This window comes from Macaca mulatta, chromosome 10 (genome assembly GCF_049350105.2).
Source record: "Macaca mulatta isolate MMU2019108-1 chromosome 10, T2T-MMU8v2.0, whole genome shotgun sequence".
In the NCBI taxonomy this organism is placed as follows: domain Eukaryota; kingdom Metazoa; phylum Chordata; class Mammalia; order Primates; family Cercopithecidae; genus Macaca; species Macaca mulatta.
Window position 1 is genome coordinate 1,035,855 of NC_133415.1, and position 25,066 is coordinate 1,060,920.

The 25,066-nt window shown below is 51.2% G+C and overlaps 1 protein-coding gene across 50 annotated transcripts in view; it reads right to left on the minus strand.

Annotated features, from left to right (window-relative positions):
* PPP6R2 (protein phosphatase 6 regulatory subunit 2) overlaps nucleotides 1–25,066 on the minus strand; it is a 98,037-nt gene that overhangs the window by 23,511 nt on the left and 49,460 nt on the right. For 20 of the 50 annotated variants that reach the window (XM_077949183.1, XM_028827542.2, XM_077949181.1 and 17 more), the window contains 6 exons: nucleotides 24,592–24,834; nucleotides 13,737–13,923; nucleotides 6,822–6,959; nucleotides 5,015–5,080; nucleotides 2,229–2,341; nucleotides 1,700–1,813 (listed from right to left, as the gene is read on the minus strand). In XM_077949183.1, the coding sequence (XP_077805309.1) occupies nucleotides 1,700–1,813; nucleotides 2,229–2,341; nucleotides 5,015–5,080; nucleotides 6,822–6,959; nucleotides 13,737–13,923; nucleotides 24,592–24,818 (845 nt within the window). In that variant the 5' untranslated portion in view covers nucleotides 24,819–24,834. Of the gene's footprint in view, nucleotides 1–1,699; nucleotides 1,817–2,228; nucleotides 2,342–5,014; nucleotides 5,081–6,821; nucleotides 6,960–13,736; nucleotides 13,924–24,591; nucleotides 24,835–25,066 lie in introns of all 50 variants that reach the window. The other 30 variants (XM_028827541.2, XM_077949165.1, XM_077949176.1 and 27 more) reach the window with 3 other exon arrangements.

Here is a 25,066-nt window from a genome sequence, read left to right on the forward strand (position 1 = left end):
GCCAACCACACCCCCCTGTCCCAATGCCTCCCTCACAGACTCTCCACTCGACTGTCTTTCCATTTGCGCCTGATGGGCGTCCTCCTCGGAGTTTCAACTGCTTGAAAGGCTTTGGCACTGCCCAGCCTTCTGTGACCTGAGGGCCTTCTAGGCCACACTGTGATCCAGAGAAACAGTTTCAAACACTTCCTGAAATTTCTACCTGGGGTCAGAGAAGGGTCTCCAGCACCTATATCCTCAAACCAATTCAACTTTCACCTGAACTCACTTCTGCTGCTGACTCCTCTGTCTCTGCCTATTCACTGTCGTGCCTCAACAGGCCTCCAACAGCTGCAACTGAGGATAGCGGTGTGGGCTCACAGCAAAGGAGCTCCTCCAAGCAAGCTCCACTCTCCTCTGCCACATATTGCCCCATGCTTGTGTCCACACTGGGACCCCCTCACCGCCTCATCCCAGGTGGTCTCTGCCAGATGCGGCCTCTCAGGGAAAACGTGCCTGACTGCGAGGCTCCACCCACCAGCCCCATGTGGGTCCCTTCTTGTGAGCCCTGAGGCACAGGGTGCACGTCTACGGCACTCGCCACTCTGCATCACCCCGGCTGTCCACACACTGGCCTCCTGTGCCAGATGGGAGCAATTAAAGGGAAGGGGCTGTGTCTCAGTTCTCTGACTCCTTGGGCCTGTGTTAGTGCACAGTGGGTACAGAAATGACACCTGATGAACGAGAAAGTGCAACGGAGGACAGTCGCCTGGGAACCAAGTGCTAATGCCACAGCCCCACCCTGTGAGGGCCAGTGTCTGCCTGGGAGATAAACACATGTATATATAACTGTGCGTCGCGGTGGAAACCCTGCCACACACACACACACAGAGGAGCTGTGGAAACCCTGCCACACACACACACACACAGGAGCTGTGGAAACCCTGCCACACACACACACGCACACACACAGGAGCTGTGGAAACCCTGCCACACACACACGCACACACAGGAGCTGTGGAAACCCTGCCACACACACACACGCGCACACACAGGAGCTGTGGAAACCCTGCCACACACACACGCACACACACACAGGAGCTGTGGAAACCCTGCCACACACACACGCGCACACACACAGGAGCTGTGGAAACCCTGCCACACACACACGCACACACACACAGGAGCTGTGGAAACCCTGCCACACACACACACACACACACACAGGAGCTGTGGAAACCCTGCCACACACACACACACACACACACACAGGAGCTGTGGAAACCCTGCCACACACACACACGCACACACAGGAGCTGTGGAAACCCTGCCACACACACACACACACACACACACACACAGGAGCTGTGGAAACCCTGCCACACACACACGCACACACAGGAGCTGTGGGGACTTGTCACAACAGTCCTCGGGGAAAACCTGCCAACCACACCTGCTCTACACATGTCGACACCTGCATCGCCAACTGGTCACGACGAGCAGCTTCAGGCTGGAGAGGAAGCACCAGTGATGATGAGGGTCCAAGGGGACTTGGCCGCAGCCATAAAGTCAAGCCTTCAACAAGGGAAATCTATCTGTGTTATTACTTGCATAATCAAAAATTAAAAACACAAATGACATAATCCAGACTGCTCATGTGGGCTGCCAGTCACTGAAGCACCAAGTTCAGCTCCATACGATTTCTCCTCATGAGACTCACCCAACCCGCCTGGTTTCCAGCAAGGTGAGTAACACCTGAGTCCCGCTAACGAGGCAACTCTCCGTCCGGTCTCCATCAAACATGTTCTTCAGAAGCTGCTCCACACAGTCCTGCCTGCTGGACACACACAGAGGTCACTGCCTGGCAGATCAGACACACACACAAGAGACACACACAGAGGTCACTGCCTGGCAGAGCAGACACACACACAAAGGATGCAAGGATGCTCCTTGCTCCCCGTGGAGGACCCCAGCAAAACCCTAAACCTGCTCAGGCTCAAGGCCAGGCGCCAGGGTTCTCAGGACACTCCTGCTGCTGCTGGCCCACTCTCTAGACCCGCCAGGTGACTCCTCTGGAGACCCCTCCCTCTGGAAATAGGCCCCCAGTTAACACGGGCTCTGAACCTGGGGTTCATTCGAATGTGAATCAGAGGAGGTGCAGCATGTCCTGGTGCTCAGAGCGAGGCTCAGTGATGTCCCCATGACCCAGGAAGGGAGGCCCACCAGCACCACGGCCCACCAGCACTCACGACTCCAGCGCTGTGAGGAGGGGGTCTGGCTCCAGAGCCTCTTGCAGCTGACTGCCCTGGTCTCTGCCCAGCCTAACTATGTCACAGAGAGTCTGAGAAGCATTTGACTGCCTCTGAAAAGACAAGGGAAACACAGAGCCCCTCAGTGTGGAGAAGAAACAGCAGGACCAGCCCTGGCAGGCACACAGGGCACGAGTCCTGCTGCTTCTCTGGCAGATGCTAGACTTGTGTTGTTATTCAATACCACTGTGATGTTAAATTCTTTCTTTCTTTTTTTAAAAAGATGTGGGACTTTTGCCCGGGTGTAATGGCTCTGGCCTGTAATCCCAGCACTTTGGGAGGCCGAGGCGGGCGGATCATCAGGTCAGGAGATCAAGACCATCCTGGCTAACACAGTGAAACGCCATCTCTACTAAAAATACAAAAAATTAGCCGGGCAAGGTGGCAGGCGCCTGTAGTCCCAGCTACTCGGGAGGTTGAGGCAGGAGAATGGCGTGAACCCGGGAGGTGGAGCCTGCAGTGAGCCGAGATCGCGCCACTGCACTCCAGCCTGGGCAACAGAGCGAGACTCCGTCTCCAAAAAAAAAAAAAGGATGTGGGACTTTCTCTAAACCAGTTTTCTACAAAGATTCCAGACAACAGCTTCATTTCAAAGAAGCTCGAGTATGCCTTTTCTGTTGTCAAAATGTAGATCTGGTTAGATTTTTCTTTTTTTTAAGCTGCATTGAACTATCTTTAGGAATTCAAAACAGGGCTAATAATGGTCAGATATGCAATGCAGATACTGGGCTATACCTGTGATCCACGTTTTGAAATATACTGAATATGTGGCCATGTTATTGATACTGTATTTTAAATGTGGTAATAAGTAGCTGCTGTTATTCAGAATGAGTCCTGTAAGCTGATGAAAATAGGGAAGTTGCTACCAAGAAAACAGAGGACTCAACTTTTCTAGGGAAACATTAAAACACAATCCCTGATGGGAACCTGCCCCTGCTGACAATGCCGGGGTTGTTCTCTAGGGAAGACAAATGTGATTCAGAGAGAAACAACCCGACTCCTTGCAGCATTGGCTCACACGCTGTGGGAAGACGGAGGGGCAAACACTCACAGGAGTGTTTTAGGGAGAAAAGAAAGCAGCCAGATTAGCCCTGAGCTCTGCCTTTGGGACCCAGGACAGGCCATCAGTCCACAACACCCACGTGCATGGGTGGACTCTGGTTCTCAGGCAGGGTGGCCTCCTCGCTTCCTACAGACGCCAGTGTGGCCTCTCCCATCTGTCTGATCAGCCCTGTGGGCTGACAGAGAACGAAGCAGGGTGATTGGCCAGGCAGCGGTGAAGGCCTCAGACACGAGTCAGCACCACTGTTTTCCAATGTGCCAAGGACGCGTGGTTGTATGTATAGATAGATACGTGTAATGCTAGGAAAAGGTCTGCTGGGATGTACCCCAAACTCTGAACAGGCATCACCACAGGGAGCCCCATTGTCACCTTAGGTGCTTCCAGGGTGGGTGGTTTCTAGGGGGCCCCTAACAATCCCCTCCTGGAGTTCATGCCCCTATAGCCCCCATCTCTTTTAGTGAGGGCTGGACCCAGCCACCCAGCTCTAAAGAGCCAAATACAGTAAGAGTGAGGGGAAAGCTCAGCTCCACGTCGTGTGCTGCCCTGTGGAGAGGCCCACGTGGTACAATGACGAGGGTGGCCTCGGCCCACAGCCCTGAGGAACTGTATGCTGCCAAGCCATCTGTGACCATGGAGCTGGCCTCTACCCCAGGGGAGCTCTGAGATGACTGCACTTTGTGAGAGAATGAGCAGAAGAGCCACTAAGCCACATTCAGATGCCTGATCCACAGAAACTGATGCTGCTACAGGTAAAAATACTTGCCATAAGCAACTACGTTTCAGGGTAATTTGCTATTCAGTCGCAGACGACCAATACAATTCTATTAGAATTGTTCTTTTGTTTGTCTGTTGAGACAGAATCTCGCTGTTGCCCAGGCTGGAGTGCAGCCGTGCGATCTCGACTCACTACAAGCTCCCCTTCCCGGGTTCGAGTGATTCTCGTGCCTCAGCCTCCTGAGTGGCTGGGATTATAGGCACCCTCCACCACGCCTGGCTAATTTTTAGTAGAGACAGGGTTTCGCCATGTTGGCCAGGCTGGTCTCAAAACTCATCACCTCAAGTGATCAGCCTGCCTCAGCCTCCCAAAGTGCTGGAATTACAGGCATGAGCCACCGCGCCTGTCCTAGAATTGTTTTTATGATACACATATATTATTTTTCAGTTAAGGAAAAAAAGCCTAGGCCAGGCATGGTGGCTCACTCCTGTAACCACGGCACTTTAGGAGGCTGAGGTAGGAGGATCACTTGAGGCCAGGTGTTTGAGAACAGCCTGAGCAATGTAGTGAGACCTCCTCTCTATTTAAACAACAAGAAAACAGCCTAGAGGCCAGGTGTGGTGGCTTACCTGCCTGGGTGAGCAGGAGAATCGCTTGAACCCGAGAGGCGGAGGCTGCAGTGAGCCAAGATCGCCTCATTGCACTCTAGCCTGGGCAACAAGAGCGAAACTCCACCTCAAAAAACAAAAAACAAAAAACAAAAAAAACCAAAAAAAAAACAGCCTAGAAGTCAGTGCTTGATTAAAGAGAGAAAAGTACTCAACAGATCCTCATCTTAGGAAAGGGATGACTTGCCCCTCCCTCGCTCCCTTGGCCGGCAGCAGTAGATGGCCCAGCAGCCACAGGCCTGGGCTAGCATGCACGAAGCTTGGTAAGCAGCACACTCACATCTTCATCCTGGCTCGGGTGGATCAACTCCACAAGCCTCTGGATGACTTTCTCTTCATTCAGCCACTGAAAGAGAAAAAGAGGCCTTTCAGTGTCGCTGCTCACGTCTAAGTTAACAGCAGGAACCTTTCCCCTTCAGCGCAGCACTGCACCCGTTTTCTAGAACAGACCCTGCCTGACACGCCCCAGACCCAGAAAGAACACAAATAACACACAATGACTGAGTTTTGGGAGGTCCTGGAAGTAGTTGAAAAGATAATAAGGGGTGACCACCATGCCTCTGCCCTAACGGTGCACATGTAAGCTCTGTCTTCAGGATTTCTCTCTAAGGACCAGGGTGCAAATGAGCCACACAGGCCACAGCTCAGGAACCTGCTGGATGCTGAAGCCAGAGAAGCCTCAGCTGTTCCCTGCAGCACTGGGGCCTTCCCAGGATGAGGAAGAGTAAATCCACCCTGGCGAGGCCACAGGAACACTGTGGGGTCAAGCTCATGGGCAACGGGGGCCCAGTGTGAGTGTCGGGGTCCGGCAGGTCTGGGCCACATCTGGCTCCCACACCGCACTGCTGTGCCCTGTGCCTAAATTCCTTATCCCAGAATGGGATGACCTGTCCCCACGTGGCTACTTTGTGAAGTGAATCAAGTAAAGCAGCTAAAAGGCTGCCTGATGTACAGTTCTGCAGGCTTCCCACTAACGGCTATGACCACAGCTAGTACTGATCCTGCGTCCACTGTGCAAAGGTGGGTGACGGTCAGTCATTCCCTGCGTCCACTGTGCAAAGGTGGGTGATGGTCGGTCATGCCCAGTGAGAAGCTGCTCCCTGAGGAAGCATTACTAACCTCAGAGTGACAGTGACCACCTGGATGAGTCCAGATTCTAGGAGCTGGGAAACAGGGAGAGGGCCTCACAGTTTACTCTATTTTATTTATTTATTTTTTTTTGAGACGGAGTCTCGCTCTGTCACCCAGGCTGGAGTGCAGTGGTGCGATCTCGGCTCACTGCAAGCTCCGCCTCCCAGGTTCACACCATTCTCCTGCCTCAGCCTCCCGAGTAGCTGGGACTACAGGGGCCGCCACCACACCTGGCTATTTTTTGTATTTTTAGTAGAGACAGGGTTTCACCATATTAGCCAGGATGGTCTCCATCTCCTGACCTCATGACCCGCCCACCTCCGCCTCCCAAAGTGCTGGGATGACAGGTGAGAGCCACCGCGCCCGGCCTCTACTCTATTTTAAATCTCACCATAAACAAAGCCGGCCAAACAGTGAGTGGAAGTTTGTGCGGCATGGATTTCCTGGACTTCTCTGGGGGGCATCCTCCTCTTTTCGGGAACTATAGCACCTGCTCTCACTGACTAAACACCATCAGAACAGACGCATGCACACTCCAGGGTAAACAATGGGGCTCTGCAGGTAACTGCTGTCCACCAGGGCTCTCCTGGCAGGCACAGGCCTGGACGCAGGGCCAGCACCTCACTGACCTCCTGCTCTAAGCCACAGGGGTGGGCGCCGGCAGGGGAAAAGGGGCAGGCAAGATAAGTCCGTTTCAGCCTCTTCACAGAGCAGGAGGCTGAGACTGCAGAGAGAAGGGACCGCTCTGCTCCGCGCTTCTGAGCAAGTTGAGTCACAACAGTGGGAAAGGTGCAGGCCACAATCCTCGACAAGAACCCCTAACAGCCCCATGGAGAAGTGCACGCTGGGTGAAGAGATGAGGGCCGGGCGCCCTGGTGCTGTGAGCTCCTGCACTTAACCAGCTGGCTTCCTGCAGCACCCCCGCCCTCGGGAACCGGGGGGACTCCTGGACTCACATGCAGGACTTCCTGCCGGAGCCCGGCTGGCTCCACACAGCTGACCAGGCGCAGCAGCAGGTCCATAAGCGCTGAGGTGCCGATGTGCTTCAACACCAGGCTGATGAACTTGTCCTTCTTCTTCAAAAATGTAATCACCTGAAATCACACACACCTGAGAGGCAGGCAGGGCTGACCCTGACAACCATGAGACTCCTCCTTCAAAAACTCTCATGGGAAAGTTGAACTGTTAATTATATCATGCAGAAATAACGGACAGACCCAGACAAGACTGTAAGAAAGCTCTCTCAAGGGACAGGCAGAGAATTCTACCAGGCAGTGGTGTATGTGAGGGCCTGGCAGGGGGAGGCCGCTGCACAGGGACAGCTGTGGCTCTGCACTGACAGGACACAGCTGTCCCAGGCGGGGCACCACAGGCTGCGTGAGAAGCTGCCATTCAATACCTACTGGTTCGGGTTTTTCCAACAGAAACGAATGGTGTAGACAGAGCTGAGCTGAGCTGATGGCCATCGCTGGCAGCCCCAGGCCTAGAACACACACCCAGGGAGCACAGAGTGCACAAGATGCCAGCTGCTGACCAAAACCAGTGAGCAGCTGAAGGGGAAAGAAGACTGAGGTTTTAGAAAAGAAAAAGAGGCCTTCTGTGGCTGGCTGATGACCAGTACCAACGAAGTGTAGACAGCTAAGCGTGAGGCCACGGGGAGGCACATCACAGACGCAGTGAGCTGCTCAGATGGTGGATCTGAGGTAACAGTGGAGAGTTGAAGGCTGGGCTTGCTGCAAATTCAGCTCAACTCAGCCTCCAGAGATAAGTGTCTGCTATGTCCAGGCTACTGGGCTGGGGGCTGGGGTAGACCCAGCCCTCCACTGGAAACAATGGGAACACAGAGAAGGCCCACCTGGCTGCAGGGCCTCAGCCTCACTCCCCAGTGCTGCGACGAGGAAGGAGAGTAGGAAAAGGATCGGTGGGAAAAGAGAAGGGAAGAAGGAAGAGGAGGGGAAGGAGGGGGCAGGGGAGGAGGAGAGGAGGATGGCTCTTCGAAAAGGATGATTAAACTTCTAGAAAGACTAAGGACAAAACAGAAGATGCAAATAACAATATCAAGAATGAAACAAGGGACATCACTAAAGATCCTACAGAAATAAAAACTACGATGAGAGGTTTGTAGTTTTTTTTTTCTTTTTTTTTTTGAGACAGGGTCTCACTCTGTCGCCCAGGCTGGAGTGCAGTGGTGCGATCATAGCTCACTGCAGCCTCCATCTTCTGAGCTCAAGTGATCCTCCCACCTCAGCCTCCCAAAATGCTGTGGTAACACGCAGGAGCCACCACACCTGATGTACTATGAGAAATTAACAGAAACAATTTTATGCCAGTTTTTGTAAATTTAGAAAAGAAACTTCCTTAAAAAAAGTACTTATCTAAACTGACAAGAAACAAAATCAATTCCAGAACATAATAAAACCCCACAAAATCTATAATTAATAGGCTTTCTATACAGAGAAGGTTTAACGGCCTTACCAATAAATTCTTCCAAACATTTAAGAAAAAATAACCCTAGGCTGGGCGTGGTGGCTCACGCCTGTGATCATGGCACTTGTGGGAGGTCAAGGCAGGCGGATCACTTGATCTCAGGAATTCAAGACCAGCCTGGCCAACGTGGTCTCTACTAACAATGTAAAAATTAGCCAGATGTGGTGGTGGGTGCCTGTTAATCCCAGCTACTCGGGAGGCTGAGGCATGAGAATTGCTTGAACCTAGGAAGCAGAGGTTGCAATGGGCCAAGATCGCACCACAGCACTCCAGCCTGGGGGACAGAGTGAGATTCTAACTCCAAAAAAAGAAAAAAGAACCTCTATTTTTTTTGAGCCCATAATGATCAATGGATCATATTCACATATTCACATCAATATTCTAGTTGTGATATTCTACTAGTGTTTTAGAAAATGTCACCACTGGAAGAAACATGTCAGAGCATAAAAGGATTTTTTTTTTTTGAGACGGGGTCTCGCTCTGTCACCCAGGCTGGAGTGCAGTGGCCAGATCTCAGCTCACTGCAAGCTCTGCCTCCCAGGTTCACGCCATTCTCCTGCCTCAGCCTCCCGAGTAACTGGGACTACAGGCGCCTGCCACTGCGCCTGGCTAATTTTTTTATTTTTACTAGAGACAGGGTTTCACCATGTTAGCCAGGATGGTCTCGATCTCCTGACCTAGTGATCCACCTGCCTCGGCCTCCCAAAGTGCTGGGATTACAGGCGTGAGCCACCGTGCCTGGCCTTTCCTTTTTCTTTTTTTTTTTTTTTTTGAGACGGAGTCTCGCTCTGTCACCTAGGCTGGAGTGCAGTGGCACGATCTCGGCTCACTGCAACCTCTGCCTTCAGGTTCAAGTGATTCTCCTGTCTCAGCCCCACCAAGTAGCTGGGATTACAGGCATGTGCCATCACACCCAGTTAATTTTTATATTTTTAGTAGAGACAGGCTTTTGGCATGTTGGCCAGCTGCTCTCAAACTCATGGGCTCAAGTGATCCACTCACCTTGGCCTCCCAAAGTGATGGGAGGAGTGAGCCACTGCTCTTGGCCAAGGATTTTCTTCATATTATTTCATACAACCTCATGCAAATACAATAATCTCAATCAAAATTTCAATTAAAAAGATACCATTTAAAGGCCGGGGGTAGGGGCTCATGCCTGTAATCCCAGCACTTTGGGAGGCCCAGGTAGGTGGATCACCTGAGGTCAGGAGTTCAAGACTGCCTGGCCAACATGGTGAAACCCCGTCTCTACCAAAAATACAAAAATTAGCCAGGCGTGGTGGTGGGCACCTGTAATCCCAGCTACTTGGGAGGCTGAGGCAGAAGAATCACTTGAACCCAGGGGCGGAGGCTGCAGTGAGCTGAGATTGTGCCCCTACACTCCAGCCTGGGAGACAAAAGGGGAATTGCCTCAAACAAAAACAAAATCCTTGTATGCATTGACATGTTTCTTCCAATGGTGACATTTTCTAAAACACCAGCATAATATCACAACTAGAATATTGATGTATATGAGTATGATACATTGATCATTATAAGCTTGAGAAAAATAGAGGTTCTTTTTTCTTTTGTTGGAGACAGAATCTCACTCTATCCCCCAGGCGGGAGGGAGGCTGAGGCACGAGAATCACAAGAATCGCTTGAACCCAGGAGGTGGAGGTTGCAGTGAGCCAAGATCGCACCACTGCACTCCAGCCTGGATGACAGAGCAAGACTCTGTCTCAAAAAAAAAAACAAAACAAAACAAAAAAAAACACTTAGAATAATACAAAGATATCAAATACCTAAGAATAAATCCAGTGAAAGATGCTCAAGACTGCCAGACAGAGAACTGCAGTGTATTTCTGAGAAATCAAAGCAGCCTGAGCTACCAGCTGTGCTGCTATGGTGTGAAATAGAAGTGGCTGTGCTACAGTAAGGCCTCACTCACACCCTCCGTGGCTGCCTCGCTCGCACCCTCCGTGGCTGCCTTGCTCGCACCATCAGTGGCTGCTTCGCTCACACCATCAGTGGCTGCTTTTGGCCTGTTCACACTTTGCCAGACCCAACTACAGCCAACGCAAACCTCATCAAAATTTCAGTAGGTTTATTTTTTGGGGGGCAGGGTATGGAGAGGGAGAATGTAGAAACTGACAAACTCTAAAATGTGCTGATTCTAAAACAATCAAGAAAAAGAAAAAAAATACAAAATAGAAAAGAAAAAAATAAAAACAAAAAACAAAATAGGCCATGTGCGGTGGCTCACGCCTATAATCCAGCACTTTGGGAGGCCGAAGCAGGCGGATCACCTGAGGTCAGGAGTTCGGGACCAGTCTGGCAAACATGATGAAACTCTGTCTCTACTAAAAATACAAAAATTACCCCAGCGTGGTGGCGGGCGCCTGTAATCCCAGCTACCCAGGAGACGGAGGCAGGAGAATTGCTTGAACCCCGGAGGCAGAGGTTGCAGTGAGCTGAGGTCATGCCATTGCACTCCAGCCTGGGCAACAGAGCAAAACTCCGTCTCAAAAATCATCATCATCATCATTGGCCGGGTGCGGTGGCTCACATCTGTAATCCCAGCACTTTGGGAGGCCGAGGCGGGCGGATCACAAGGTCAAGGGATCGAGACCATCCTGGCCAACATGGTGAAACCCCATCTCTACTAAAAATACAAAAATTAGTTGGACGTGGGGGCGCACGCCTGTAGACCCAGCTACTGGGGAGGCTGAGGCAGAAGAATCGCTTGAGCCCGGGAGGTGGAGGTTGTGGTGAGCTGAGATTGCACCACTGCACTCCAGCCTGGCAACAGAGCAAGACTCTGCCTCAAAAAAAAAAAAAAAATTAATAATAATAATCAAAAGGCAAAGAATCATAAAAACAATCTTGAAGAAAAATAAAGAGATACAGAAGAAATGTGATTAGCCATGAACAAATGACGTGGAATCTGACTGACAGAGACATGGGGGTTCGTGAAATATTTTCTCTAATTTGTACACATTTGAAAGAATTCGTAACGAAGGACGGGGAAAATGCGGACGGTCGTCTCCCGGAAGCCCCGCCTCTGGGCTACTCCCACAGTTCCAGGAAACACAGGAGGAAGGCTCGTGGCATCCCTGCCTCACGGCTGGCCCTGAGAACAAACCAGCTGCTGGGTGATGGGAAGTTTCGCTCTTGTTGCCCAGGCGGAGTGCAGGGGCACGATCTTGGCTCACCACAACCTCTGCCTCCCGGGTTCAAGCGATTCTCCTGCCTCAGCCTCCTGAGTAGCTGGGATTACAGGCATGCACCACCATGCCCGGCTAATTTTGTATTTTTAGTAGAGACGGGGTTTCTCCACGTTGGTCAGGCTGGTCTCAAACTCCCAACCTCAGGTGATCCGCTTGCCTCGGCCTCCCAAAGTGCTGGGATTACATGCGTGAGCCACTGCGCCCGGCCAATAGAATAAAATTGTAACAGTTCAGTTCATATTACTTTAACGCCTTAAGTACTGGGTAAGGGAATGGGAGAAAAATATTATATGAAGTAGTAAAATTATTAAGAAAATATCTGAAAGTGGCAGAGGAATAAGATCAGCTTATGGCAAATTACGAGATACATGCATCTAGTCACTGGGCTGCAAGGGCCAGGTCATCAAGGTTTTTACAACTTCTACTACCACCCCACAGCCTCGACAACCCCCGGCCCACACCACAGCTCCCCGCCGCCTCCACTCCCACTCCCACTCCCATTCTGCCAGCAGCCTCCCACCCAGCACCACCCACTGCTGCTGGTGCCCTTCACTTACACACAGCTTCAGAAGGAGCTGAGGTGAGGCAGTCCCCTGGGGGCCCTTGCAACTCTCAGATTTATGGCACAAGGGAAAACGGCATTCCACTATACACTCACATGCACACTGAATGTCGTCAAGGTGAACGGCGGCCTTCCTGGGGCTGCACTTTCTCAGAGCTCAAAGCAGATGTGAGATAACAGTTTGTGCCCTGACTGAATGTTTGATGGTATGAAACAATTATGGTTACTATTTTTGGAGTGTGATTATAAAATTCTGATTATATTTAAAAGAAAAAAGTCTTTATTTTAGAGATACATAGCTGGGCAACGTGGCTCACACTTGTAGTCCCAGAACTTTGGGAGGCCTGGGCAGGCAGATCACTTGAGCCCAGGAGTTCAAGACCAGCCTGGGTAACATGCGGAAACCCCATCTCTACAAAAAACATTTAAAAAAATTAGCCAGGTGCGGTGGTACGTGCCTGTAGTCCCAGCTACTCAGGAGGCCGAGGTGGGAGGATCCCCTGAGCTTGAGGAGGTTGAGACTGCAGTGGGCTGTGATGCAGCCAGTGGACTCCAGCCTGGGCAGAGTGAGACCCTGTCTCAAAAATAAATAAATATATACACATACTGAAATCTTTATATAAGAAATAATCTGGTGTCTAGGATTTGTTTTAAAATACTCTTGTCGGGGACGGGCAGGTGGGGCATGACACAGGAAGAAGACTGGGCAAGGCGGACCACGGGGTGCAGGCACAGGGGCCACCACCCCTCTCTACCTGTGTGTCCACAGCCTGGAGGGGCAGACGCCCGGGTCAGGTCACATGTGAGGCAGGAGCAAGGATGGACTCCAGGAAGACCCCGCTACAGCTGGCTGAGATGAATTCACTAACTGCTTTTGCAGAAGTCTAATGTGAGAAGTTACCTTTGTTTTGAAAGAATAAATGCTCTGGACAGACAGACACGCCACCCACACAGACAAAGCTGCAGACCTGAGAAGGTGGATGTCCAACGTCTTGCCATGAAGCCCCAGGACCTCATACCTCCACCTGGTAGGTGACAGCACAAGACGGCCTACTTTGGGGCCCCGTGCAGCTCCCAGGGATGGCGGGAAGTGGTGCTTATTCCAGAGCCAGTTACAACCTCCTCCTTCTTTTTTTTTTTTTTTTTGGGACAGAGTCTCACTCTGTCGCCCAGTCTGGAGTACAGTGGTACAATCTCAGCTCACTGCAACCTCTGCCTCCCAGGTTCAAGCAATTCTCCTGCCTCAGCTTCCCAAGTAGCTGGGATTACAGATGCACACCACCACGCTCAGCTAATTTTTGTATTTTTAGTAGAGACAGGGTTTTGTCATGTTGGCCAGGCTGGTCTTGAACTCCTAACCTCAAGTGATCTGCCCAGCTCGGCCTCCCAAAGTGCTGGGATTACAGGCATGAGCCACTATACCCGGCCAGAAACACTCCTTCAAATTCCAGTTCTCAGACTGGCAAAACCCCACTGCTCCACATGTGTTGCACAGAAGAGTCACAAATGCTGTTCCCACGGCCTGCGGATGAGTCACACAGCCAGGCCCACAGCAGGACACATCAGTATCCACCATGACAGTGCCCCAAATCACATGGGCTTTGCACATTTACCTGTTCAGTTTTTCTTGCAATGAGATTGCCAATGGTCTTGCTGAAAAAACTGGCGAGCAGAGGATTGAGAGGCGGCTCATGGTCCAGGAAGTCATACAGGAGGCTCAGCAGGCTCTCGTCCCCACCGAGGCGGTCGCTGATCTGTGGCACATCACAAGTCAGAAGCTCACAGGCTGTGTTTGGATATCTAAAAGGGCACAGTCCAAGCACTGGAGGTGAAATTAGACTTCTCCAACTCTTAGGAAGCTGCTTACATAGTCTGTTTCTTAGGAAGCAGACCCACGTGATAAAAACTATAGACCTCAGAACAGAATAAAAACATGACTACCTGTGACCAGCTAGAAGTTTTTTAACATACCTTCTATGCTCCTCATGCCCTATATGCTGATATCCGACATTTTCTGACCCTTCTCCCATTCTTTAAATAACTTCTCTCAGTCTTCTGGCTTCTCCTCTCCAGGCCTTCACACTCACCTGCCAGGTCTCTCACCTCCTGTCTGATCACACTGTTTCCGTGAGGACACGTCTGTGACCATTTCCATCTTCCCCTCCACTGAGCCTCTCCTCTCCCTCTAAGCCGTGACTCTTCCATCAACAAACACAGGCCCAATCCATCCCCAGACGGGAGACACACCCCCTCAGCAGGTCAGGAAGCAGCATGAGGGACGAGGCACTATGCACTCGGGAAGCAGCGTGAGGGACGAGGCACTGTGCAAGAACTTTATGACTAGGAAATACCAACACCTGTGAATAATGCACTTTTCATCTGATTAAAATGACCAGATACAAAACAATCCATAGCCCAGTGCATATGATCCCATGATGACATCACTGTGCTCCCTCTTTTGCACCTGGTAGACAGAGGTGGGTGATGGCCATCGCCCTAGGAAAGGCACACCCCACAGCCCACACAGCCCTCAACAGCAGCCCCCACAGCAAGGCCTGGCAGGTGACCCTGCCTCTGGGAATGCTGGAGAGAAGCACAGGGCCCAGCAGGCAGGAACCCAGTGGGAACATCCCGTAGGAATGGCTGTCTCAGAACAGGCCTGTCCCAACACCAGGAAGTGACCTGTCCTCTCTGTGTCTAGGTTTTCCCATCTGAACGTGCAGGTGAGGACAGGCGCAGTGGCTCACATCTGTAATCCCAGCACTTTGGGAAGCCGAGGCGGGTGGATCACCTGAGCTCAGGAGTGGGAGACCAGCCTGGGCAACATGGTGAAACCCTGTCTCTCCAAAAAAAGAAAAAGAAAAGAAAGGAAAAATTAGCCAGGCGAGGCAGCGCGTGCCTGTGGTCCCAGCTACAGGGGAGACTGAGGTGGCAGGATAGCTTGAGCCCGGGAGGCAGAGTTTGCAGTGAGCTAAGAACACACCACTGCACTCCAGCCTGGGTGGCAGAGGAAGACCCTGACTTAAAAAAAAAAACAATGCCGGGCGCGGTGGCTCACACCTGTAATCCCAGCACTTTGAGAGGCTGAGGCAGGTGGATCACCTGAGGTCAGGAGATCGACACCATCCTGGCCAACATGGTGAAACGCCATCTCTACTAAAAATACAAAAATTAGCCAGGTGTGGTGGTGCACGCCTGTAGTCCCAGCTACTTGGGAGGCTGAGGCAGGAGAATCACTTGAACCTGGGAGGCGGAGGTTGTAGTGAGATGAGATCGTGCCACTGTACTCCAGTCTGGGTGACAGAGCAAGACTGTTTCCAAAAATAAAAATAAAAAAATAACGTGCAGGTGACAGTGCCTGCCCATGCCTGTCGCACAGCAAGTGTGTGCTCAAGGTCAGCTGCTATGACCTTCCTTCTCTTGCCAACATGTGGCTGGTGCCAGGTGCAGAGGCAGCCTTAGCACTGGACCTAAGCCAAGGTGGTCGCTGTGACTGGCTAGAGGGGTTTGGGTTTGAGAGACTCTATAGGAAACAGCTGGCCAGGCCTGGCGGCCGACCAAGTGTGGAAGGGGAAGAAACGCAATGACCTCGGCTGGCTGCAGGGTGGGTGTTCCTCATCAGCCCAGACAAGAAAGTGCCACTTTTAGAGCTCTGAAGAACAGCGTCTGTAAGGGCAGGTGGAATGTAGAGGGTCAAAGAGTGGCCCAGCAGGCATGGGTTGGGGAGACAGGACCTGGTTGGGGCCTGATGGAGTAGGGCATCAGGGCACAGGGGCGCTGCAGGCTGGATGTGTGGGCAGATAGGGGGCCTGAGAGGTGGGCGCAGGGGGGCTGGGGCAGGCCTGGGCTCATCCCCTCATTAGCCGACCTTTCTGGCCTTTAGTTTCCTTGTCTGTTAATTAAGGCAGGCAGTACCCACCTTGTGGGATGTCATAGGGGCTGGCCAACAAGTGCCTGGCACAGTGGACAACACACGGCCCCTCAGGGCAGAAGGACCAGAGAGCAGGAGAGGAGGGCCGGGCTGGCAGCCTCAAAGGCCACAGCGAGGCCCCAGGTCTACCAGATCTCTAACACTAAGACCGGTGTGCTGGGCAGGGGGAAGAAGTCACATCCCATGGGGTGAGGAAGAAGATCAAAAGTGAGGAAGCAGAGAACGTCCAAATCATTCCTTGAAGAAGTATCTCAATACTATAGGGAACAAATTGATTTTTTTTTTTTTTTGAGATAGAGTCTTGCTCTGTTACCAAGGCTGGAGTGCAATGGTGCTATCTCAGCTCACTGCAACCTCTGCCTCCCGGGTTCACATCCTGTCTCAGCCTCCTGCATAGCTGGGATTACAGACAGGCACTACCATGCTCGGCTAACTTTTGTATTTTTGGTAGAGACGGGGTTTCACCATGTTGGTCAGGCTGGTCTCGAATTCCTAACTTCAAGTGATCTGCCTGCCTCGGCCTCCCGAAGTGCTGGGATTACAGGCGTGAGCCACCAAGCCCAGCTCCAAACTCATCTTGTCTACACACGGACAAACGTATGCACACATGGCACAAACCAAGCTAGAAGACGCTGATTCTCTAGATGGAGGGACTAAGATTTTCTCCTTTTTTCCTTTATCAACATTTTACAATTATTCTTCAAATAACAGGTGCTGCTCTAGTAGTTTAAAAACTTACACAAGGTACAGAAATTCCACAGCATATGGAGCACACAGGCTTGTTGATACTCCCTCTGAAACTCCATCTCAAACAACATGAAGAATTAAAAAGACAAGAAAAGAGAGGCAGAAACGACAAACCAGGCCCGGAGGCCCGAACCAGCCGGCCACGTGAAGACGGCCTTGGCACAGGGAAGGCTGAGCTTCAGGAGCCCACAGAAGGGGCACCAACTAGAGATGAGAATTCAGGCCACAGAACTCCAGAGAGGCCTGGACATTGATTTGGCGGTCAGCAAGGGCAGGGTGGGCTGAAAACTCACAGGCCAGGGCAGTGGGACATGTCCCTCCCTTATGGCCTCCTGGGATCGGTGGGCCAGGGACGACAGGCACAGCCGCAGGGTGATCAGACACCATCCAGAAATAGGGGACTTGGAAAAAAAAAAAACAACACTGGGGTGCCCCCAACCCTCTCCCCAACTCAGCTCCTGATACTAACAGGTCCATGCCCCACAGGGGGGAGCTAGGATTCTTTTCTGGGAAAAATAATGAGACAAAGAGAAAAGTCAACTAGTGGCCTCTAAGCTTGTGGTGAGTAAGCCCCAGGCAGATCCCAAACTCTGTGCAGGATTTAGGGCCCCACTCAGGAAAGCAGCATGGTGCTGACCAAGCAGAAAACAAGGCAGAGGAGAGCGAGTGACAAGGAGGAGAGTGAGCGTAGAGAACAGAAGACGAGGCACGCAGAGGACAGCGAGTGTAGAGAACAGAAGGAAACTCTTTTAAACTATAACGTTCTCAGAGATGACACATTGAGACTGTGTATACATGAATAAGAACTGGAAGCTTTTATTAAAATATCTGAGAATAAGAAACAGCTCTTAGAAATTAAAAATATGGGCCAATCGCGGTGGCTCACGCCTGTAATCCCAGCACTTTGGGAGGCCGAGGCGGGCGGATCATGAGGTCAGGAGATCGAGACCATCCTGGCTAACACAGTGAAACACCGTCTCTACTAAAAAATACAAAGAACTAGCCCGGCGAGGTGGCGGGCGTCTGTAGTCCCAGCTACTCGGGAGGCTGAGGCAGGAGAATGGTGTAAACCCGGGAGGCGGAGCTTGCAGCGAGCTGAGATCCGGCCACTGCACTCCAGCCCGGGCGACAGAGCGAGACTCCGTCTCAAAAAAAAAAAAACAAAAACAAAAACAAAAATTAGCTGGGTGTGGTGGCGGGCGCCTGTTGTCCCAGCTACTTGGGAGGCTGAGGCAGGAGAATGGCATGAACCCGGGAGGCGGAGCTTGCAGTGAGCCGAGATTGTGCCACTGCACTCCAGCCTGGGCAAGAGAGCGAGACACTCTATCTCAGAAAAAAAAAAAAAAGATTAAAAATATGACAGATGTTAAGCATGGTGGCGAGCGCCTGTGGTTCCAACTGCTTGGGAGGCTGAGATGGGAGGATCACCTGAGCCCAGGAGTTTGAGTCCAGACTGGGCAACATAGCAAGACCTCATGTCTAAAACACAAACACAAAATAATGGTAGAACTTTGAAAAGTCAATAAAAGGACGAGAACTTAAAAGATGAAGAAATCTCTCAGATGTAGATCAAAAAGGCAAAGTACAAAACATTAAAAGCAAAAATAAGGAAAGCATTAATTTGAGTGATCTAACACCTGATTAGAAGTCCCAGAAAGAGAAAAGAGGGAAAATATCAAAGAAATAATATGAGAAATTTCCCTCAGCTAACGTCATAAATGTACAGACTAAAACGGTTCAGGGAGCCCAGCACGACATATGAAGGAAATGGATATCCACTGTGGACCTCAGTGTGAATATGCACATATTGTCTACTGCTGAGCTGATTTGTTTACTTGGGGTATATCTGCTTACTTATAAAACTCTTCCCTTAGAGTTAGTTTTTCTCATTGCTCTGTTTGCTTGATTTCGTACTTATCTGTTACTAAATTCTCCCAAGCTCTGACTTTCATGAAACTCTCTTGGCTCAATGATGCTGTTCTGGGATCCTCGGTCCTGACTCAAGAGAATAATTCCACATTACTGGGAAATTCAGGAACAACAGGTCTTAGAAAAGAACCTAAATGCCCTCAGAGAGGAGAAAACAGGTGACACACGTGAGCTGGGAGCTTGTTACACCAGACTTGTGAGACTAGAGGACAACACGGAGGCTCCCAAAGCCCAGGGGGTGATGCCCAGTCTGAACTTCTAATCAGAGGGTCTCAAACACGCAGGCCTGATGACCTAAACATCACTGCCCACGAACTCCGTCTCAGGAAGCTGTTTTAACAGAGTACAATTTACCACAGGAAGTCAACCAAAGAAGAGGAAGAAGCCATCACAGGAGGTGGGCAGTGGATGTGGAGGGGATGGACAGTTGGGCAGTGGATGTGGAGGAGATGGACAGTGGCCCATGAACTGCTACGGTGAAGTTCCCTTCCTCCCAGTGTTTCCTTTAGTGGAGATGCCGTCTTTCTTTCAGTTCTGCCGAGTGCAGCAAGTCTCTCTGGGGCGGGGTGCTTCCTGGGGGCCTGTTGTTACCCACTGCTGCTTCCCACTGGGTGAGCAGTTCTAATTCTGCAATCAGGAATCAGGAAGCCCACAGCTCAGAGTTACTAATGACACTGCTTTATGAGTAATGAAAGCGACAGCTTGGTGTCTCTTACTGGCTCTTCTGTCTTATTTCTCAAATAATCCAGATCTCGGACAAGAGCTCACGAAGAGACCAGGAGCACCCACAGGCTCTAGGGCTGACCATGTGACTGCTGCTGCCTCCAGCCTCGGGTGGCACCCTCTGCTGTGGCCTGGGCAGGCAGCACTCTGACTCTGGAAGGTGACCAGCCGTCTTACGGCCACAGTGGTTTTTCAGCCAAGGGCTGCTTCATAGAGGTAGGGGAGCTGCACGTCAGGCCTCAGAAGAGGCAGCATGTAGGCCTCAGAAGAGGCAGCATATGGGCCTCACCTGCCTGGAGCAGTCCCTGGCTTTAATTAACCAGGGTCAGTGGCTGCTACCTGATCCCAAACCACTCAAACCAAGTACAGCTTCTCTTGAGCATGGACAGCTCAGGCAAATTATCCACTTTCAAGAAGAGTCCTCCCATAATTCAGCCTGTGGTCATGGAGGTGTCCTGCCAGGTCTGCAGAACCCTGACCTCCAAGGCTAACAGGTTGCGGGAGGAGGTGTTTAACCTGGCAGTGCCACCGAGGCAGGGATAGCAGAGTCTCAGAAGCACAGGCGCTGCTACATTCTTGGAATGTAGCCACATCCATTTGTTTACTATTTTCTGTAGCTGCTTTCATGCTACAACTTGAGTCCTTCCAACAGAGACCTTACGGCCTACAAAGCCTAAAGTATTTACTCTCTGACTTTTCACAGATACAGACTGCCGAATCCTGGTCTACACGCATACTTATATCTTCTCCATCTTTGTTTATTTTTTAGAGAGATGATAGTCCCGCTGTGTCACGCAGGCTGGAGTGCACTTACTCTTCGCAGGCATGATCACAGCACACACGAGTCCCCAGACTCCGGGATCTCAACTCCCACCTCAGCCTCCCAAGCAGCTGGGACCACAAGCATGTGTCACCACGCCTGGATCTTCCCCATCACTGAAAAATAATCTTGACCTTTCTTCTTCCTTCAGCTACCACTCACTCCATCCACCCATCCATCTGTCCTATTCCATTTCTCAAAAAAGGTGTTTTTTGTTTCATTTTGTTTACAATGGTAGTCATGTGACGCAGACAGACTGGAGAAGGAAGAAAGAAATCTTAACCGGTTGTGACCAATTAGGTGTAAATACTGCTGCACTTGGACTAGCCTCAAAAAAAGTGTCTTCTGTAATCCTAGCACTATCCTAGCACTTTGGGAGACTGAAGCAGGCAGACTGCCTGAGCTCAAGAGTTCAAGACCAGCCTGGCCAACATGGTAACCCCGTCTCTTCTAAAAATACAAAAAATTACCCAGGCACGGTGATGTGCACCTGTCGTCCCAGCTACTCAGGAGGCTGAGGCAGGAGAACTGCTTGAACCAGGAGGCGGAGGTTGCAGTGAGCCAAGATTGCACCACTGCACTCCAGCATGGTTGACAGAAAGAGACTGTTTCCGGAAAAAAAAGCCTTAATATGTTTCAAAAAAAAAATTTTTTTTTAAATAAAAATAGAGATGGGGGCCGGGTGCAGTGGCTCACGCCTGTAATCTCAGCACTTTGGGAGGCTGAGGCAGGTGGATCACCTGAGGTCGGGAATTCGAGACCAGTCTGGCCAAAATGGTGAAACCCCGTCTCTACTAAAAATACAAAAAATTAGCTGGGCATGGTGATGCGTGTCTGTAATCCCAGCTACTTGTGAGGCTGAGGCAGGAGAATCGCTTGAACCTGGGATGCAGAGGTTGCAGTGAGCCGAGATCGTGCCATCGCACTCCAGCCTGGACGGCAGAGTGAGACTCCGTCTCAAAAAAAAAAAAAAAGAGATGGGGTCTCACTATATTGCCCAAGCTGGTCTTCAACTCCTGGGCTTAAGTGATCCTCCCACCTCATCCTCCCAAAGTGCTGGGATTACCAGCGTGAGCCACCACACCTGACTTCAATGTTTTTTATACAAGTGATATGTGCATGCGCTTTGAAAACTCAAGACAGAAGACAGGGTTGGTGACTCAGAGGAAAACTCAGAGAGCTGACAGGGCTGGTAAGGAAAGGCTCCCCCCTTCCCAAGTCACGCTCCTCAGAGGCAACGACTGGACTCTTTCAGCAGTTTTCTCCAATGTTAACCTCCATGTTTCTAAATAATACATACGTACATTTCTTTTTCATCAATTTTAGACATTATGAATTAACTTCCTACAATGGAAGGCAAAGCTTTCCCACCATCCAACTTCCCTCTCCCTTTCCCTCCCTCCGAAGTTACAGGGTAATTTAAGGGATATCCTGCGTGTACTGCCTACAGCTGAGCGGACCGTTCACTCAGGGCATCTCTGCCTACAGCTGAGCGGACCGTTCACTCAGGGCATCTCTGCCTACAGCTGAGCGGACCGTTCACTCAGGGCATCTCTGCCTACAGCTGAGCGGACTGCTCACTCGGGCATCTCTGCTTACTTATGGACGTCTCCTCCAAGCTCACAGTCCTCTTGCTGTTTGCTCGGTTCTGCACTTACCTACTACTGATTTCTCCCAAACTCTATGAGACTCTCCTGGCTCACTGCTGCTACTCTGGGATTCCTGTCCTGACCCAGAAGACGCCTCCCCACTCTCCTCGCCCCATACCTGTCTCTCAGCTCTAATTTGTCACCAGACTGGGCCACATTTGGGAGTGGGAGGGATGGGGCTATCAACAGTGATGCTGACACAGCAGGTGTGACCGGCACACCAGAAGCCACAGCAGCTTCTGGTGTAGCCACCCCACCCTAAGCCCTCGGTTCCTTACAGGCAAGGCCCTGCTCAGGCTAGAACTCTCCTCCCCATCCCAGCACTGCTCCCCTTACCTGAGAGGACCTGCCTGACTACCCTAAATGAAGTACTGACCACCCCCTGATACAAGGACACCCTGGCTCCCTATCCTGCTTTATTTTCCTTGTAAGACCATCAAAGAGTTTCTGTAAACGGCCAGGGAGGAATTATTTCCCATGGCCCCTGCTGCAGCTGCTCAATGCTACATGAGATGTGGATGAGTGTGGATGTGTCTAATAAGACTTTATTGGTGGACACTGACACACGAGTTTCATGTCGTTTTCATGTGTGTAATAAAATATTCTTCTTTTGATTTTTTTTTTGAGACGGAGTCTCGCTCTGTCGCCCAGGCTGGAGTGCAGTGGCACGATCTCAGCTCACTGCAATCTCCACCTCCCGGGTTCAAGTCATTCTCCTGCTTCAGTCTTCCTGAGTAGCTGGGAGTACAGGCATGCACCACTACACCCGGCTAATTTTTGTATTTTTAGTAGAGACGGGGTTTCACCATGTTGGCCAGGCTGCTTTCAAACTCCTGACCTGAGGTGATCCACCCCCGTTGGCCTACCAAAGTGCTGGGATTACAGGCGTGAGCCACCATGCCCGAGCTTCCTTTGATTTTTTTCCCCCAACCATTTAAAAAGGTAAAGGTAAAACCAGCTGGACACAGTGGTTCACACCTATAATCTCAGCACTTTGGGAGGCCAAGGTGGGTGGATTGCTTGAGCCCAGGAGTTTGAAACCAGCCTGGGTAACATGGTGAAACCCCATCTCTACAAAAGAAATATAAAAATAAATTGGCCAGGCATGGTAGCATGCACCTGTAGTGCCAGCTACTTGGGAGGCTAAGGCGGGAGGATCACTTGGGACCGGGAGGCAGAGACTCCAGTGAGTTGAGATCATGCCGCTGCGCTCCAGCCCGGGCGATAGAGTGAGACCTTGTCTCAAAAAACTAAAATAAAAAAGAATATAAAACCATTCTTCACTCACAGGCCACAGAGAAACAGGACATGACCTGCAGGTTGAGGTTTGCTGACCTGAATGGATCTCCCACCTCCTGAGGCGTCACCTGGGGACACAGCGGGCCATGTGCTCCTCGCAGAGCTGCACTGTGAGAAGCTGGGAGGCTGGCTCCGCCCCGTCCTCCCTCTTGCCCCAGGCCCATCCTTGCTCACCCTTCTGTCCTGACTCAAGGCCCTGAAGCTCCAGCCATCTCACCACACTGCCCCCTTCCTCTGTGTCATCTCCTAGCATCCTGGCCAGGGCTGAATGAACGTTTCAGGGAAACCTTTGAGAACGGACAGTACCACGAATGACAATCATGTAAGTCCTTCAAGCTGAAGACCTAAAGTGAAGCATGTCCCAGGACTGTGGGTCAGACACTGCACATCTCTCCTGCCTGGCCGTTCTGTGGCCTGGAGCCAACCCTGCTGACAGTGCTGCCTCATGCTGCAATGCCACCCGCATCTCTAGCATGGGATCCGTCTTTTTTCCCCAACATACTGCCACTCAAAACACTGACATATACCAACCTAAAATTTACTTATAATTCAGAATGAGAAAATGCAGGCACAAGACAGCCAAAACTCTTTTTTTTTTTTGAGATGGAGTCTCGCTCTGTCGCCCAGGCTGCAGTGCAGTCACATGATCTCAGCTCACTGCAAGCTCCGCCTACCGGGTTCACGCCATCCTCCTGCCTCAGCCTCCTGAGTACAGTAGCCTCCAGGACTATGGGTGCCCGCCACCACGCCCAGCTAATGTTTTGTATTTTTAGTAGAGATGGGTTTCACCGTATTAGCCAGGATGGTCTCGACCTCCTGACCTAGTGATCTGCCTGCTTTGGCCTCTCAAAGTGCTGAGATTACAGGTGTGAGCCACTGCGCCCAGCCTTTTTTTTTTTTTTTTTTAAAGACAGGATCTCACTCTTGTCACCCAGGCTGGAGTGCAGTGGCACAATCATGGCTCACTGCAGACTCAACCTCCCAAGTTCAAGTGATCCTCCTACCTCAGCCTCCCAAGTAGCTGGAACCATAGGTGTACAACACCACATCCGGCTAATTTTTAAAAAAATTTTAATAGAGACAGGGTCTCACTATGTTGCCCAGGCTGGTCTCAAATTCCTGGGCTCAACTGATCCACCCACCTCAGCTTCCCAAAGTGCTGGGATTACAGGAGTGAGCCACCACCCCCAACCTGCAAACTCCTCAACATCACACCCCATGGGAGTGCCCTCCTCACTTCTCACATGAGGTGGATTTTTATGGCTCGCTTCTTCACCAGAAATCCCCAACTCTGGCCATCCTCAGACACTGCCCGCGGCATCCCTGCAGTACTGTCTGGCGTACTGGCCCATCACAGCTTTGGTACATACTTGAAGCGGACCTTCTCCTCCATGTCCAGGGGCGGATCCTGTGTGATGAGGCTCACCAGCTCCTCCATGCACTGCTGCCTGCACAGGAAGTCCAGCAGCTTCTGGTTCTGAGCCTTACACTCCTGCAAGATGTCATCTTCATCCATTAACTCCTGCAGCGTCACATGCTCCTTGTCCAGCAGCTTGTCAACGTGGGACGTGGTGTTCAAGTCAAACTTCCAGAACATCGTGACGGCCGCGGAGCTGCAAGCGAGGGCAAAGGGGTCACTTCTCTCACCTCTGCAAATCCAGCTTCAGCAGCACTAGACCCAAGACCCAGAAGTCCACCCGCAGCATGAACACACACGATTCCCAGGGCTCAGGATGGTGATGCCCATCAGGAATGGTCTGGGCTCACAAAGTTTGCACAGACTTCCCAGCTGCTCAGCAGCTCTGAGGCTGCACCCCAGCTCCAGGACCTGCCTCTCCAGGTTCT